The 15168-nt window shown below is 38.8% G+C and overlaps 2 protein-coding genes across 2 annotated transcripts; both read left to right on the forward strand.

Moving 5' to 3' along the window:
- Positions 1-990: 990 nt before the first annotated feature.
- Positions 991-7660, forward strand: LOC134502677 (interleukin-36 receptor antagonist protein-like). The gene is made up of 4 exons (XM_063311132.1): positions 991-1212; positions 1867-1977; positions 5647-5780; positions 7135-7660. The coding sequence occupies exons 1-4, from the start codon at positions 1152-1154 to the stop codon at positions 7357-7359; spliced, it is 531 nt and encodes a 176-aa protein (XP_063167202.1). The 5' UTR covers positions 991-1151; the 3' UTR covers positions 7360-7660.
- Positions 7661-11136: 3476 nt separating this feature from the next.
- LOC134502848 (uncharacterized) lies at positions 11137-14853 on the forward strand. Its single transcript, XM_063311368.1, has 4 exons — positions 11137-11344; positions 13539-13814; positions 14021-14055; positions 14455-14853. The coding sequence occupies exons 1-4, from the start codon at positions 11260-11262 to the stop codon at positions 14689-14691; spliced, it is 633 nt and encodes a 210-aa protein (XP_063167438.1). The 5' UTR covers positions 11137-11259; the 3' UTR covers positions 14692-14853.
- Positions 14854-15168: the final 315 nt, after the last annotated feature.

A 15168-nucleotide genomic window follows, 5' to 3' on the forward strand; every position in this document is an offset into this window, starting at 1 on the left:
CGCAAGGAGAACTGCCGTCGTTCCCAAGTCAGAAATACTGTGGGCGATAGCTGTCTCTGCAGCTGAGCCTTGCAAAAGGTTGTGAAATTGCTGACAAATGCTCCTATGACTTTAAAACAGGAGAAGTCAACCAAAGGCTTAAGGTTTTAGGAAATCTTGTTAGAGCTTCAGAACTCTACCATGCATGCCACTAAAGGATGTCCCACCCAAAACCATGCATAACCATAGCAACCCCCAATATACCTTTCCTTTAAAACAGGGTTTCTCAACCCTGATAACTTTAAGATGTGTGGACTTCAACTCCCAGAATTCCCCAGCCAGCCAATTTTTGATTCTGAGTTTTACAAGAGGTTCAGGTGTAAACCAGGCAAATTCCTTTTCTGTCCAGCTTCCAAACCCCCCAGGAAACAAGGCAGTTTTGTTTGACCTCTTATTTTTGGGAATGTTTAAATGGAAATTTGTTTTTTTGTTTTTTTTAACAAAAGCACCAAGGACATTAAGACTGGGCTTACCCAGTTTGTTTCTTACTTCAATTTAATACGAAAAAATCTCAAAAGCCTACCAAATTTCGATGTTTACTATTTGGTTTATCAAGATGCCCGGTTCTAGTTGCCCACTCTTGCTGCAGACAATGCTGGGATAGAGATGATAGTGGGAGATTTGTTTGGAGAGAGATAACAAACAGGACCTTTGTCGGTCCATGTAGCCAAAGAAGTTGACTTTGAGCATGTCACCAAACCAAAGCTGCTTTCTTGTCCTGCAGCTTTCTTGAGTCATACCCTTTTCTTTTCTTTTTCTTCTTTATCTAAAGCATTTTAATTCCCTACTCTCCGTTCAGCATGCTGCAAAGCCGTAGTAAGAAATACAGAATCCAAACAATCCAATGAAAACAATAAAACAATGCATTTCCTTCTTGTGAAAATCCAATCTTTCTGGTTTCATTCCATCCATACACATCAAAGAACTTGATCTCGTATCATTAGAAATGACTTGTGGACTCTAATTCTCTTCTTATCATGAATTATAGTATGTAATGTTAATCTCTTTCATTTGCTCCTTCCAGGATTGTAACTAAAACTGTAAAAGAGGCATCTAATAGCCTGAAACTCAATCACAAAGAAAGACACAAGTAACCCCTTGCGGCTATTGAGATGGAGTCACAGAAGAGAAACATGAATGAGGAATTGGAAGCCTTATTCCATGCATTTAAAGGTGAAAAGCAACTTTAGGATTCGGATCTAAAATGTTAGATGTACCATGTTCTTTGGCTGTGCATGCCCACATTTTCATCACAGGATGAACGTGTTAGAACTGGGAACTTGATAAATTGCTTTTATGCACAGTTTCTTAACAATGGAGAGATTTAGACTTGTCTCAAGGATTGTACAAAATGGGCCAGGGGAAGTATCAATATGCATGTTTGTATTTGCATTCGGTCTCTTTGCAATTTACAACCATGATTTGAACCTTGAATGTGAACAATGTTTGCAAGATGGTGCTTTGTGCCAATAACAACAACAACAACAACAACAACATCATTTTATTAAACTTGTATGCTGCCCGACTCCCAACGACTCTGGGTAGCTCACAACAATCAAATTACATTCAACTCAATACAACATAAAAAATAAAGATAAAAGATGGCAAGCATGAAGAAGAGAGGGGTCTCCCTCTCCCTCGCCAAAGGCTTGAGTGAAGAACCAGGTCTTCATGGCCCTTCTAAACAACAGCAGAGTGGGGGCCATTTGGAAGTTGGGGGAATCTCATTAAGTTACATTCTTCTACTGACACCTGCTTTCTACACTAATGTACTGTATGTTTACATCATTCTATATATATTTACCCATTCATGGTCATGTCTTCCAGATTCTGCTATAGAGGAGCCCTGGAACTTCAAAATTTGGGATACTGATCAGAAGTACTTCTTCTTTGTGAACAACCAACTGATAGCAGCCCCACTTTACTGTGATTCATCAGGTATCAGGGAGCAACAATAGCATTTTAGTAATTCTCAGATTGTTCTTTCTGCTGCTGGAGAGAAAATAATGGACCAAATTTAGTACAACTGTAAATTCTGGAGTTGATAACCAAGGGCTTATGACTTGCTGCTTTTGATGGAGAACCATGGAGCTGGTGGTCATTTCAGTTGCTTCTGCACCACATTCTTGTCTCAGAAGGAGATTTGCCCAGATTTGTCACCTAGATACTTGTTTATTGCTGTCCTACCATATCCACATAAACTTGCATGTAGCTTTAGAAGTTGTTTGGGTATATGCAGACTGGGCCCCTGTCACAAATGCTAAAATAAAGAGGCTCATAAATCAGCTAAAGCCTGGTAAAGCTCCAGGGAATGATTTCATTATGCCCGAAATATTACGAAGCAACCTGGACTGGTGGACCCCTGTTCTTGCTTCCCTGGTTACTTATATTGAGCGCACTGCACAAATTCCAGAGGACTGGGGCCTAGCTATTATCGTCCCTATTTATAAAAAGGGCACTCGAGACCTGCCTGCTAACTACAGGCCGATTAGCTTCTTAAGTATTATAAATAAGCTCTATGCCAGACACTTATACAATAAGCTAGTTGACTGGATTGACTCAGAGCATATGTTGGCAGATGAGCAAGCAGGTTTTAGGTCTGGACATTCTATTTATGGACATGCCCTTATACTTCAACATCTGGCCGAAAAATATACATCCAAAACAGGCTCGACATTATATACCGCTTTTATTGATTTTAGGTCTGCATTTGATCTGGTTCCCAGAGCAAGGCTTTGGTCTAAGCTTATCTATACTACAATTAATAGAAGGCTACTGCTGCTCATGCGTAATCTTTATAAGAACTCCAGAATCAAAGTTCGATGCAGTACGCAAGGCCATCACACAAGTGAGATTCTGACTCACAGAGGAGTGAGGCAGGGTTGTATTTTAGCTCCTCTGCTGTTTTATCTGTATATCAATTCACTTGTGGCCAAAATGAATCAATTAGAATATCGCCCTCCAAAATTGGCAGATAGGCATATTGCAACTTTGTTGTATGCAGATGACATAGTACTCCTATCACAAACACAAATTGGATTCAAAGGAGCCATGAGTGCTCTGGCCAGTTATTGCTCTGAGGAAGCTTTCGAAATCAATTATACCAAGACTAAAATTTTGGTCTTTGCAAAGAGACCTAAACTGCACATCTGGAGGATAAACGGCCAGAATATTGAACAAGTTAAATCCTTTAAATATCTGGGCATGGTTTTCCATAGCTCCACTAAACGCAGTGCGCACCAAAGTTACGTTATACAAAACGCTCAAAAAACACTGGCAGCAATCCAGTCCTTTCACTTTACCAGGGGAGCCCAGCATATCCCAGCAGCACTGAAGCTATACTCAGCTAAGGCTCGCATACAATTACTCTTCGGTGCTCAGCTAGGACCCTATCCTTCTTTCACACCATTGGAAAGGGTTCAATCCAAATTCTTAAGGGCCATATTTCAGGTACCCCCCTGTACCCCAAATGTAGTATTAAGGAGGGAAGGAGGGTTGCCTAAAGTTGAAACAGGTGTGTGGACTTGTATTATAGCGCATTGGCTGAAACTACTGTCTTTTCCTACGGGTTTGGGTTCTTTCCTGTTTAAGGATAATTATAAATCAGTATGATTCAGAACTATCTCACAAAAACTACAATATCTCAGCTTCTCTTGTGAGGCATTCCTAATGATGGGCTATGAGCGTGCACTTACTGAATTCAAGCAGTGTATCAAAGACTGGAAATTCAGCAGGACCAGTCAGCTTTGCCTAAGAGTGTTTTTTTGGGCAATCAAGCCTTTTATTTATTTATTTATTTTATTTATTAAATTTATATTACCGCCCATCTTCCCTGATGGGGGACTCTGGGCGGTTTACAATAAAAACAATAATAAAAACATCTGAGCTTCAGTCACACTTTAAAAACATAAATAAGATAATAAATATAAAATCCAAGAGGAGATGGAATCCCAATCAATAGAACCAAAGATGGCAACTTCCTGGGAACTGAGGGGCCATCAATCCACAGCTACTCCATCTTACGAGGGTTCAGTTGAAGCCTGTTGTTCCCCATCCAGACCCCCACAGCCCCCAGGCACTTGGAGAGGGTGGAGACCGCATCACTTACTTCACTTTTCTTATAAGCCAGCAAGATACCTAAATTATATAACTGTCTCCAAATTTCGGAGGGCATTAACTCTTGCACGCTGTAATGTTCTTCCTACAGCAGTTTTGGAGGGCCGCTACAAAAAAGTCCCATAGGAGTTGAGATTGTGTCCCTCTGGACAAGGGGCTATTGAAACTATAGTACATGTCCTGCTATACTGTATTTTCTATAAGGATTCACGAACCCATTTAATAACTCCTCATTTGATAAAATATCCAGGAAATTCTGATCTTTTTTATGTTCAGTTGTTGCTATCTGATCAGAATGATTTAGTTTCCCTGAACATAGCTAAATTTTGCTATACTGTCTGCAAATTAGGCAGACCTCGACTGCCCATGGACAACTTTACCAATTTGTAAATATATTATCATGTTTTGTTTATTTCATTTAATGTATTTTTAATGTATTTCAATGCATTGCAATGAATTTTTTTCTTTTTTCATTTGTAATTCTGGTCTGTGACCGTAATAATAAAGAAACTGAAACTATGTATTCTCAATCAAGGAAAAAAGAGGGAAACAGAAGTGTTGGATGTTTTGACACATAAGTAAGCAAATTATCTTAAGTCAACTTGAAATTCTGAAAAGGGTTGAAAAGGCCAAACACAACAAAGGACAAAGAGAGTGATATTTCAGATTGTTTGCCATTGACGTTTGCCAACTCCAGGGGATAATATAAAGAACTTGGTATTTACCACTCTGCTTTTATTGAGGACTTATTATGGCAATAGTTAGCTAAATAACCAAACTCCAAAATAATATTACTGGTCTATATTGCAAGAAATTCTGAGTTCAGAAGTATGGAGAGCAATCTTGCAATTAAGATTGCAGGGAAGTTATTCCACCACTGGAGATTTGATGAGATTTTAAAGTCTAATCCAAATAGTCTTGCTGGGAGTTCCACTGTCCAAAACCTGACTTGACTGTTTAGGGAGGTGGGGATTGGACATATGACTGGTGGGTTGAAAAATGGTCCTTGGTCTCCCTGTTCAGTACAACCTGAGATCCACATCTCTTGAGGGAGAAGTATCACATTGTTCAGATGGATGATCCAAAGAAAAAGATCCCCAGTCCAGAAGGACCAATGCTTCTTGTGGTCAATAAAGATCCTGTTGTTGACATCACTAGTTTCTCACCAATTTTTTTCTGGATACTCATTACACTTAAAGGTAACCACTTTAAGTAAAAATGTCTATGAGGAGAATTCAAATGGGGATATAGCACTGGGTGCAAGCTACAAGCTATCATATGATCTGAAAATTAATCAATGTGAGCATAAAATAAGTCATGACCTAATGCATGCCTTAAAACTAATATTTGCTTTTATGGTTAATTTCAATAGCCTTAAATTTTTTTATTGACATCCTTCCACTAACAGCTTCTGATGCAAAACTCTACTTTCCAAATAAAGATGCTTTTCTCTGTTTTTGTTGACTCATGTTTATTTTTATTGTTCTCCAGAACAGTTGGTGGCTGTGGTCCCCAATGTTAACTTAGACCAAAAAAAACTACCCATCTTTTTGGGCCTCAGTGGTAAGACAAAGGTCTTGTCCTGTGTGAAGTCAGATAAAGATGATCCTCAGCTAGTGATAGTGGTGAGTTTCATTTTTTAATTCTTGAAGAATTGCCTACTTATTTTCTCCTACTATAATAGAATGATCTACTTTTTTTTAATCTGTTCAATCATGTCCAGTTCTTGGAGACTCCCTGAACAAGTCCCTGCAGTTTTCTTGGCAAGGTTTTTCAGAAGTGGTTTGCCATTGCCTCCTTCCTTGGACTGAAAGAAAGTGACTGGCCCAAGATTACCCAGCTGGCTTTGGGCCTAAGGTGGGACTAGAGCTCCTGGCCACCTGGTTTCTAGCCTGATGCCTTAACCACTAGAGCAAACTGGCTCTCATAGAATGATCTATACACTGCATTAAAAACTACCACAGTATGTGATGCCCACATAAACCCCTTTCTTTGAAAGAATAAGCCTTGCAGTATTCCACTAACTTTCTAGGAAAAACACAGACACTATGATTGCCAAATCAATGCATTCTGTTTTTTTTTTCTCCCTGTTTTTGTGACTTATGTACTTATCACAATAGCATGCAGTTGCAGCCTTAGCTGTCTGGTGAAAAAAAGAAATCACTATTGATGTTTTGTGGTGGGGATAATAGCTTTTTAATGAAGTGCTTCTGATTTGTTTTGCTGCTTTTATTGCTTGTTCACCTTGGCGAGGTGATTAGCAATGAATTTCCTCTTAATATAGGAAATAAATAATGTGGAAATAAGTAATTAAGCTTGTTGTGAACTGTGGGGGCCAGGTAAGTAAACTGTTTTAGCTAATCCTGCTTGGGAGGCTAAAATTGGAGAATAAGCTACAATGAGAAAATTGACAGTATATGCCTGCAATCAAAGTTTAACTAAATTGAAGCAGGATTGGCTACCTTATATAATATATATATCACAGAGCAAGGCAGAATTAGACATCTGGAATGGGGGTTTTTAGGACTCAAATAGAAACTAACAACAGTTACTAACATGGAGTCCTTGGTGCTCTCTGAGCTTGGTTGTTGGCTTGCAGACATTTCATTACCCAACTAGGTAACATCATCAATGCTAGTAAGTGTCGGGATTGCTCCCTGTTTATATACAGTAGCTTGTCCTGCCAGTGCTGTTGTCTTCTATTGGTAATTACTAATATTTGATTCCAAGTTCAAATATATAAACTGTGCCCTGCGGTTGCAGGTACAAATGAAAGGAAAGAGGATGTATCCCTAAAAATTTACTGTTTCTGTTTTACAATAGTTTCTTTTAACTCAAACATAGCAGTCTTTTTCTGTTTGTTTCGTCATGCTTTAATAAAAAAAATCTTTATATTTCAATATTTTTAACAATAAATGTTAAAAAAAAGAGAAGTAGCTAATCCTGCAGCTCTGCTAACCGACTCTTGTATTTACTCAGGATAAAAACATCATGGATCTTTACAGAGACACCAGGGAATTGAAGAATTTCTCTTTCTTCCCTACGAGTAGCAGTGGAAAGACCTGCTGCTTTGAATCTGCAGCATTCCCTGGCTGGTTCTTAAGTACTTCTCTTCAACCAAACAAACCTGTTAATTTTAATATTCGAGGAGGTACTGAGATCACTGTATTTTTTTCCCAGAAAAGCTACAAGGTAAAGTTTTGAAGAAAAACGAATAAAGAGGAAGGCAGTAGTGCAGGGCTATGTTGCCAGTGTATTTTACATGTAGTAGAATGAAACTTTCATAGCTTGATTAAAAATGGAATATCTAGTTGGGAGGAAATGTAAGTTGGGGGTTGCCCTCTTTGTTTTGTTTTCTTTCCGGCCTCCAAGGACTATGGAGGACATAACAGAGCAATGTCACTGGAAGAGGTGGGGGCAAAGCTGATTTCTTGTCTGTAGCACAAGCTGGATGCATTTGTTTTGATTCTCATTTCCATAAGAATAAAAATGAAAATAACCTGAAAAATTATGCCATGCAGTTGCAGCATTTTACTGCCAAGTTTCAACAACATCACATGGGGGGGAACTCCAAGGGCTGAGAGCTATCCTTAGATCTTCTCTTAGATTCAAGGGGAAAAAAAGTGTAAGCAGCAGAATGCTGCATGCATGCTGTTCTTCTCATCGTTAATTGGCACTTAGTAGGAAAGACGTGTTTTGAGTAAGACAGTAAGGTATGGAGTACCCTTGTGATGTTAAGGGTACATTACTGAGATTTTTCTTCTTATCTCCTGGTAGAGCGATGTTGCGGTCAAAGAGCTGGACTAGAATGTGGAATACTCTGGTTAAAATTCCTGTTCTTTCAGTTCTCTTGGGCTAGCTGAGGCTTCTTAGCCTCTAATGTCCTTCATCAGGCAGGATGATGAGAGGATAAAATGGGGAAACAGGGACAAAAGAATAAAAATATGATCCACCAGACTTAGAGAAGAACCCTTTGAGCTATCTATACAACATACCAGAATGAAGAAACATAGAAGTGGTCTCAGCTGTTATGGGGTATGGAAATGCTTGCCTAAATAATTTTAGCTTTTGTGAATTTCAGTCACATGGAATTATATAGGTAGTCCTTTGGGTTTGAAGAAGACAAACATGTTACAGCTATTTGGAGCCACAGGTGAGCAGGGCCTCAACTAGGGTCTGTGTCACCCAGGGCAAACATGGATTCCATGCCCATTTTGGCGACCCCCCAGTGCTCATTTGGGCGCCCCTCCAGCATGGCGCCCGGGGCACATGCCCCAGTTGCCCCCCCCCCAGTTGTGGCCCTGCAGGTGAGAGCTGAGGCCAGGTAGGGATCAAAGGTGAATGAGCAGCCTTAAAATGGGCATGGCACGACCTTTCACCAGAGTGCTACCCTCCCTGGGCACCCCATATACCCCACCAGGAATTATAATTAAAATATTTCTGATTTTCACAATTGTGAAGTATATGTGTTGTCTTTTTAAGTAAATGTCTGAATTAAGTGAGAAATTAGTATATAGTCAGATAGTATAAGCAGCATTTTACTGCAAATTGTCTGTATAGATGCCACACACATACCAACAAGAATCACAAGAATAATGCAGATGTTATAACTATTTGTAACAATCTAATAGTAATCTGATAAAGCACCTATTTTCTAAGTTCTCCACACATACTAATAAATTCATTTTTGCTTGAAATGTTTCTAATGAGAATTCTTCTCCAAAATAAGAGGGAAATACAACTAAGCATTCTTTAGTGCTCTCAGGTGGAGGACTTCCTTGCCAACAAAAGTTTTGCTTTGCCTAAATCATTCTGTAAAGAAATGAAAGCTTAACAAACCATTCATGGATCACAGTATTTCCACTCAGTTGGTAGACACATCCACCAGTGTCACAGAGCAGCTGTAAATTATGTCAGATCTCAGAGGTGGACACAGAGAAGGATCTTTCAGCCAAAGAAAATTGTCACACCAGGACAAGTACAATCTTAATTATATTTTTGCACATTCTTTCCCTGTTTCTAGGGCTAAATCATCCCATTAGTGCTAAGTTCTTTCTTGGCCAATTTTGCCATCTATTATTGTGGTCATCTGAGGACCAGGTTGGAATGCATTTCTTTTCATGAGCTTTTAATAACAGGAATAATTCATATGGATTTTACGATTTGCCATTTTTTTAAAAAATCTGCATGCTACTGCTTGATTTTGGTCAGTTTGATTTCAAGGTGGTATTGATGAATTTGCCATTAAGCCTCAGTGTGTGCGTGAGTGTGTGTCTCTGTGTTTCTTTTGCAGGCAAGACTAATCAATTTATGAAGCAGATTGTGACAAAACTTGATGTTATGGTACTCTACAAGACTTTCTGTTGTTTTACTTTGTAAACAAATTTCACTTCTCCCTCTTGCATTAGAAAATAGAGGTATAAATCTTGAATGGGTGATGGCAGGATTTGGGGGAAATGGATTAAACCCTTTTTAAAATATAAATTCTTACACATCTCTCAAATGGTATCAAAAGAGAGATGAAGATGCAGCAGCAGCCGCCGCAGCCGTTGATTGCGCTTACACTTCAAAGAGTTAAATATTTCCTCTCCCTCTGAACAAAATTAGAAGGCAACCTCAGATGCTTTATCTTTTCAAAAATTGAGCAATGCATCTTTGCTCCACATTTTACAGTTTGCTTTGTTAGCTGGTTCCTGGTCTTCAATTCCTTTTCAGAACAAGCCTATCTTGATATACGGTGCTCTGGTTTCTGTTCAGATCATAAAACCCATACATCTTTTATTACAAACACAGGGTTACAATTACAGTATAGGTGTAATTATCTATGCTGCTGAACTTTATCTTCTCTTGAAGCATGAAACATTCAGAAGCAACACTGAGAGCCCTGCAAGAGATTTAACGTGGTTAAAGAAATGGATCCCCAATCTCCTCCCTGCCACTTCTCCATGGTGAAAGGCCCCAGCCTTGTTCATGGTGCATAATGCACACCCAATCATTCTGGGTTTCATATCATAGTTACTCTAGCCAACAGTGGCTCTTGAATCCCTCTTGAAAAGCCTTCCTTATTTTAGAGTGTAAGAGAGATGGATACTTCAAGGAGAAAAAGATGTGGAACTGATATAGATAATTTCAGTGTGTTAGAAGCATGGAATACGGTGGCCAAATTCTTCCCTACCAAACACTCCTATCAAATGAATAAAATAGATTGATCAGAGTAAAGAAAGTTCTTTGCCACTAAGATCAGCAAAAGTATGGAAAATACATTTGTTAAATTTCTCATAGACAGTACAGTCTATGTACAGTACAGTCTAAGTCCTCGCTTAACAACCACAACTGAGACTGGAATTTTGTTTGCTAAGCAAAGCAGTCATTAAGCAAATCTGACCCAATTTTACAATCTTTTTGGGGCGGCTGTTAAGTGCATCACTATGGGCATTAAGTGAATCATGTAGTTGTTAAGCGAATCATGCAGTTCCACATTGATTTTAATTGCCAGAAGCCAGCTGGGAAGGTCAAAAATGGCAATCATGTGACCACGGAATGCTGCAACGGTCATAAGTGTGAGAACCAGTTGTAAATCCGTTTTTTCAGCACTGTCTTAAGTCTGAACCATCACTAAACAAATGATCGTTAAGTGAGGACTATCTGTAAAACAATAGATTTCATCAGGAAAGGAACTGCTACTTTAAGCATTGTGAAGGAACATGAGATGAGGTGGGGAATGAGTCTGTGGAGTCTTTTAGAAGTACTATGAGGATCGAATAGATCTGCCTTGAAGAGATTCAAGAAGAGTAGACTTGAACTGAAGGAAGCCAGGGGTTTTCATGACACATGGCAGCAGAGATTTCATAGGAAGGGGGCAAAATTATGATGAACAAAAGTCAAAGTTTTTCAGTGCATGGAAATGCCAACAGATCTCTTTCCATTCTGTGGGTGTTCAGAATGTGCTGGATGGTCTCTCTATTCTTTGTCTCTCAGGAACCACAGTTGATGATGCCAAATTCCTTTAACAGCTTCTCTTTGGATAGTAGTATCAAGTGTGGAAAAGTTCCCCAACATCCTGAAGCAGCAACAAACCTGGAGTAACTGGGAGAAATAGTAGAAATGGGGATTCAGAAGAACAAAAGCCATAAGAAGACGTGGGATGAGGAAATGATGAAATTATTCCAACAGTACAAACCAGAACACGGTGAAAAATTACTTATTATTTTTCTGTTTGTTTTTTTCTTGAGATATTTCCAATCTAATAATGTAAAATATATTTACCATAAATACTTATGGAATTATGATCTATAAACTAAAAACTATAAGTTTTATGAACAAATTTATGAATCTAAAATCTATATATTACTATTAGATTTATAGTTTAAAATAGTGGTAAGGCTAAAACCCACAGAACTAACAGCTATAAATAAATGAATACATCTTACAATTGTAAAATCTATAATCACTATAAAAGTTATTGAACTAACATTATATAAAATAGCCTAACTTAAAATAATAATAATAATAATAATAATAATAATAATAATAATAATAATAATAAAACTTTCAAGTAATAACCTAGCTTCAGATAATCTTTAAACACTATCTAATCAAATTAAACTCTAACTTCCAAATAATTAAACCCTAACTTTCAGTTAAAATAATAGCTATACATTACTTAGGAAGACTTACATTAATACATTCAAATATCTAGGGGCAAAGAGCAAATGCAGCCCCTAATATGCCTCTTCAGACCCATGGCTTGGAAAAATGTGAGCACCACTGATGTAGACCACATTCAAATGAGACATCTTCATTGTGCCATCTCATGAGACATAATTTGATGTGTCATCTTGTTATTTATTTTTAAAGAGAAATATGATGCTAAATCTCTATGAAAGTGCCCAGTGCCAGAACTGATGCAACTGATTCCAATAGCAGAGAATATCTGTAGCTCAGGGTTGAACTGTGCAGTCCTTAGTGCTCTCCAAGTTTGGTTGTTGGTTGTTGGCTTGCAGATGTTTCATTACCCAACTAGGTAAAGACAGACAAACAAGCAGAAAACCATACCCTGATCAAGAAACTACCAAGGAGAAATCCACACCCCCACCAACACTGCAACACTGCAAGCAAAAAACCAAGCTTGGAGAGCACCAAGGACTCCACTGATGCAACTGATGTTGGGCTTTAACAGTTTAGAGCAATCACACGCTTTTTCCCCTGATAGGCTCAATATTAAATATAACAGATATAATAATAAGAAAGATGGAGCAAACATAGTCATACTTTTAAAAATCCCAGGAAATCCAGTGGTAGATACACACCTAGCTAACCTTGGCTGATCTGGAAACACTAAGCAGGTTTGGACCTGGTTAGCATTTGGATGGGAACCACTAGGGAATAGCAGTGCTATCATCTAGACTGGGAAATCAATAGAACATCTCAAAAGATAGCAGTGGCAGACCACTTCTGTACTGTTGCCAAGAAAACTACATGGCTGTGCCGAAGAAATCACCAGGAGTCAAGCTTCACTCAAGGGAATTTTACGTGTATGCACAAGCAGGATTACTCCTTAATAAAACAGCTGCCTTTACCCTACAGGCAATGAGATAAGAGATCTCCTACGGAGGTTGCTGGAAAAACCAGTTCTGCAAGCTGGGTCAATCTTACTGAAACAAAATGAATTAAATAATAATAGAGCTCAGGAATAGTTCTGCCTTGCCAGCTTCCCTACCAAGGGCAGGGCAGAATTCTGGGAAATGATGCAGAAGCAAAGGGAGGGGATGAAAGGGTGTGTGTGTGTGTGCGTGAGAGACATGCAAAGCAAACAGAGAGATAAAAGTCTTGGAGACATCAGAGTTGGGGACAGCTTCAACTTTCAGATCCTTGAAATGAATTAGAAATCTTTCAGGTGCCACACCAGTACCAAGGGTGGACAAAAACACAGTTCTTTCATTCCTGTTACTTATCTATACTATACTATACTTTACATGCTATACAAATGTGATCAACGAATAAAAATAAATTTGAAATATACTGCAATATCACTACCCAATAAAGTTATGTGTTATATCCATAAATTATATATTATGTGATTTGGTCTGGAATCTAGCATTCCTTTGGCTCTGGATCTTCCCTTGGAAGGATGGTGGGTTTCCTAGGCCAGAGAAAAGAACAAACCTTAAGTTTTGATAGAATTTCTGGAACACCTTTAAATGATTAAAATAAACTCAAACATAATACATACATAAATATGGTAAGTAGATCATCCCAATCAGTCATTCCCCTTTGCATATTTTGGTCATGTCAAGCAGTGATGTCCAGGGCCCATTCACCCTTTCCATGCATAATTGAGCTGTAACCCCCAAATTAAATGGGGCAGCTGACAAACAATACAGTTGCTACATGGAGTACTGAGCCAAACCACTTGACCACACTTTTTCTTTGCTTGCATGGTTTTAAGCAGAATGAATGGCTGTATAAACATATGTATACCATTTTTATGGTGTATCTTCCACAACTGAAAAAGTGTTATCCGAAACCAACTTCAGAAGTGTTTGTACCTCTAAGATTAAATGGACCCCGCTTGTTCAGAATTTGGGATATTAGCCAGAAATTCCTCTTCATGGTCAACAGCATGCTGATAGCAAACCCACAGGATTTCAATTCACCAGGTACCAAAACATGATAGGATTTATATTACTGTATGTTCTCCGAGTATGATCGATGGGGTTGAGGGGTTACTCTTATTAGTGTTTTTCAGATTTTTTTAAAAAAATTGGACTATTGTAAATAATACTGGGAACCAAGTACTTAATCACCATTGGTGAAGAACCAATTTCTGAAAGGCCATTCACGGCTATTTCATTTTGTTCTCAAGGTCAGGAATTTATGATGGTCTTGGATGGCTGCTCAGTAGCACGGTTTTCAGATGCCACTTGTTCTGGTTCTTTATTTTATTTCCTTCCTCCTTGCCTGATTCTTTGTGACAAGATGGGCAATCCACAACCTGCAGACCACATGGTTTTCCCCTTGCTGTGTGGCTGGATCTGGCCACCCTTTTAACTACTGATATGCTTCCAACTTATGATCTCACTAGAACATTGTGGGAAATGAAAAAGAAGTCACTATCCTGGGTTGGCCAGCTTTCCTTGGACTCTTGCCATCCGAAGAGGAGTGAGGAGAAGCAGGACATATTGATAGAGAAGAGACCTGCCCCCAGACCCTTTTGTCTAGGACTTCAAACCCTGCAGCCAACTCCAGTCAATCAATTGTTGCAATATTCTTTCTAACCAAGCTTTCATGTTTTCTTAGGAGAGAGACATTATGGAGCTATACAGACAAAATGAAAGGTTTTTGGATTTCAGTTTCTATAGCAAGATGGATGGCAGCTCAGAAACATGCTCTTTTGAATCTGCCCAGTTCCCTGGTTGGTTCATAAGCACTTCTTCTGAGCCAAACAAACCTATCGGTCTGAGTCAAAAAGGAGGCACTGACATTACAGTTTTTTATTCTGAAGCTGTAGAAAAAAGTGGAACTTCCCATCTCTAGAGTTATTTAAGGGGAACGTCTATTTCAAGTTTTATGGGGAATGCAAGTTTTGCGGGAAGTAAAAATGCAGACTTAAACAATTTAGCAGATTGAGCAAAAATATTTGGAATTCCTCAGATCATAAGGCACTTAAGCAATGTCTGCTTGTTATTTGTCATCAAAATTACCCCTCACTAAACAATAAAGATAGAATTATATCTTGTGCTTACGTTTATTATCTGTCAAGTAACCCCCTGTGAGTGCATCCCAAACAGCAAAGTGTGTGTGTGTGAAAGAAAAAGAAGGAAGGAAGGAAGGAAGGAAGGAAGGAAGGAAGGAAGGAAGGAAGGAAGGAAGGAGGGAGGGAGGGAGGGAGGGAGGGACTTGCAGCAATAACATATTCATTTCTTTGGGGAAAGCACCTCCAGTGTCTTTTGTTCAGAGGAAAATGCCCACGATGGTAACTGAATGCCCATGAAAATGCCCACGATGGTAACT

This window comes from Candoia aspera, chromosome 9 (genome assembly GCF_035149785.1).
Source record: "Candoia aspera isolate rCanAsp1 chromosome 9, rCanAsp1.hap2, whole genome shotgun sequence".
Taxonomy (NCBI): Eukaryota; Metazoa; Chordata; class Lepidosauria; order Squamata; family Boidae; genus Candoia; species Candoia aspera.